This window comes from Trypanosoma grayi (assembly GCF_000691245.1).
Source record: "Trypanosoma grayi strain ANR4 Tgr_980_V1, whole genome shotgun sequence".
NCBI lineage: Eukaryota > Euglenozoa > Kinetoplastea > Trypanosomatida > Trypanosomatidae > Trypanosoma > Trypanosoma grayi.
The window spans coordinates 1,822-2,110 of record NW_008826599.1 but is presented as its reverse complement, the minus strand read 5'-3'; the positions used below and the strand labels follow the sequence as shown (position 1 = coordinate 2,110).

General features: G+C 55.7%; 1 protein-coding gene across 1 annotated transcript in view; it reads left to right on the top strand.

The window, feature by feature from the left end:
* DQ04_09801000 (hypothetical protein) overlaps positions 1-60 on the top strand; it is a gene marked incomplete at both ends in the record, with an annotated part of 2,838 nt that extends 2,778 nt beyond the window's left edge. Inside the window, one exon of the mRNA XM_009316055.1 lies at positions 1-60. This exon is cut by the window's left edge and continues 2,778 nt beyond it. Within this exon, the coding sequence (XP_009314330.1) occupies positions 1-60 (60 nt within the window).
* Between the last annotated feature and the right edge of the window lie 229 nt (positions 61-289).

Genomic DNA, 289 nt, shown 5'->3' with positions numbered 1-289 from the left:
CTCTTGTGTTTGCCCCTACAGGCATCTGTAGGAACACACGCAGAGGGGGGAGGGGGATGATGATGAGGATGATGAAACGCTGCTGTGTGTCCTCCTTCACTCCTGTTGTGCCCTCCTCGCCCATGTGCTCCGTTCTGTCTTCTCTCTCTCTCTCTCTCTCTCTGTCTGCCCGCGCCGCAACGAGTGTATCGCGTGTATTTCAAACAAGAGTGTGTCTTTGCGTTCTGTAAGTGCAATGTACCCTGAACGGCGGCCGTACGCTACGGCGGTGACTCACAGCGGCTACTTG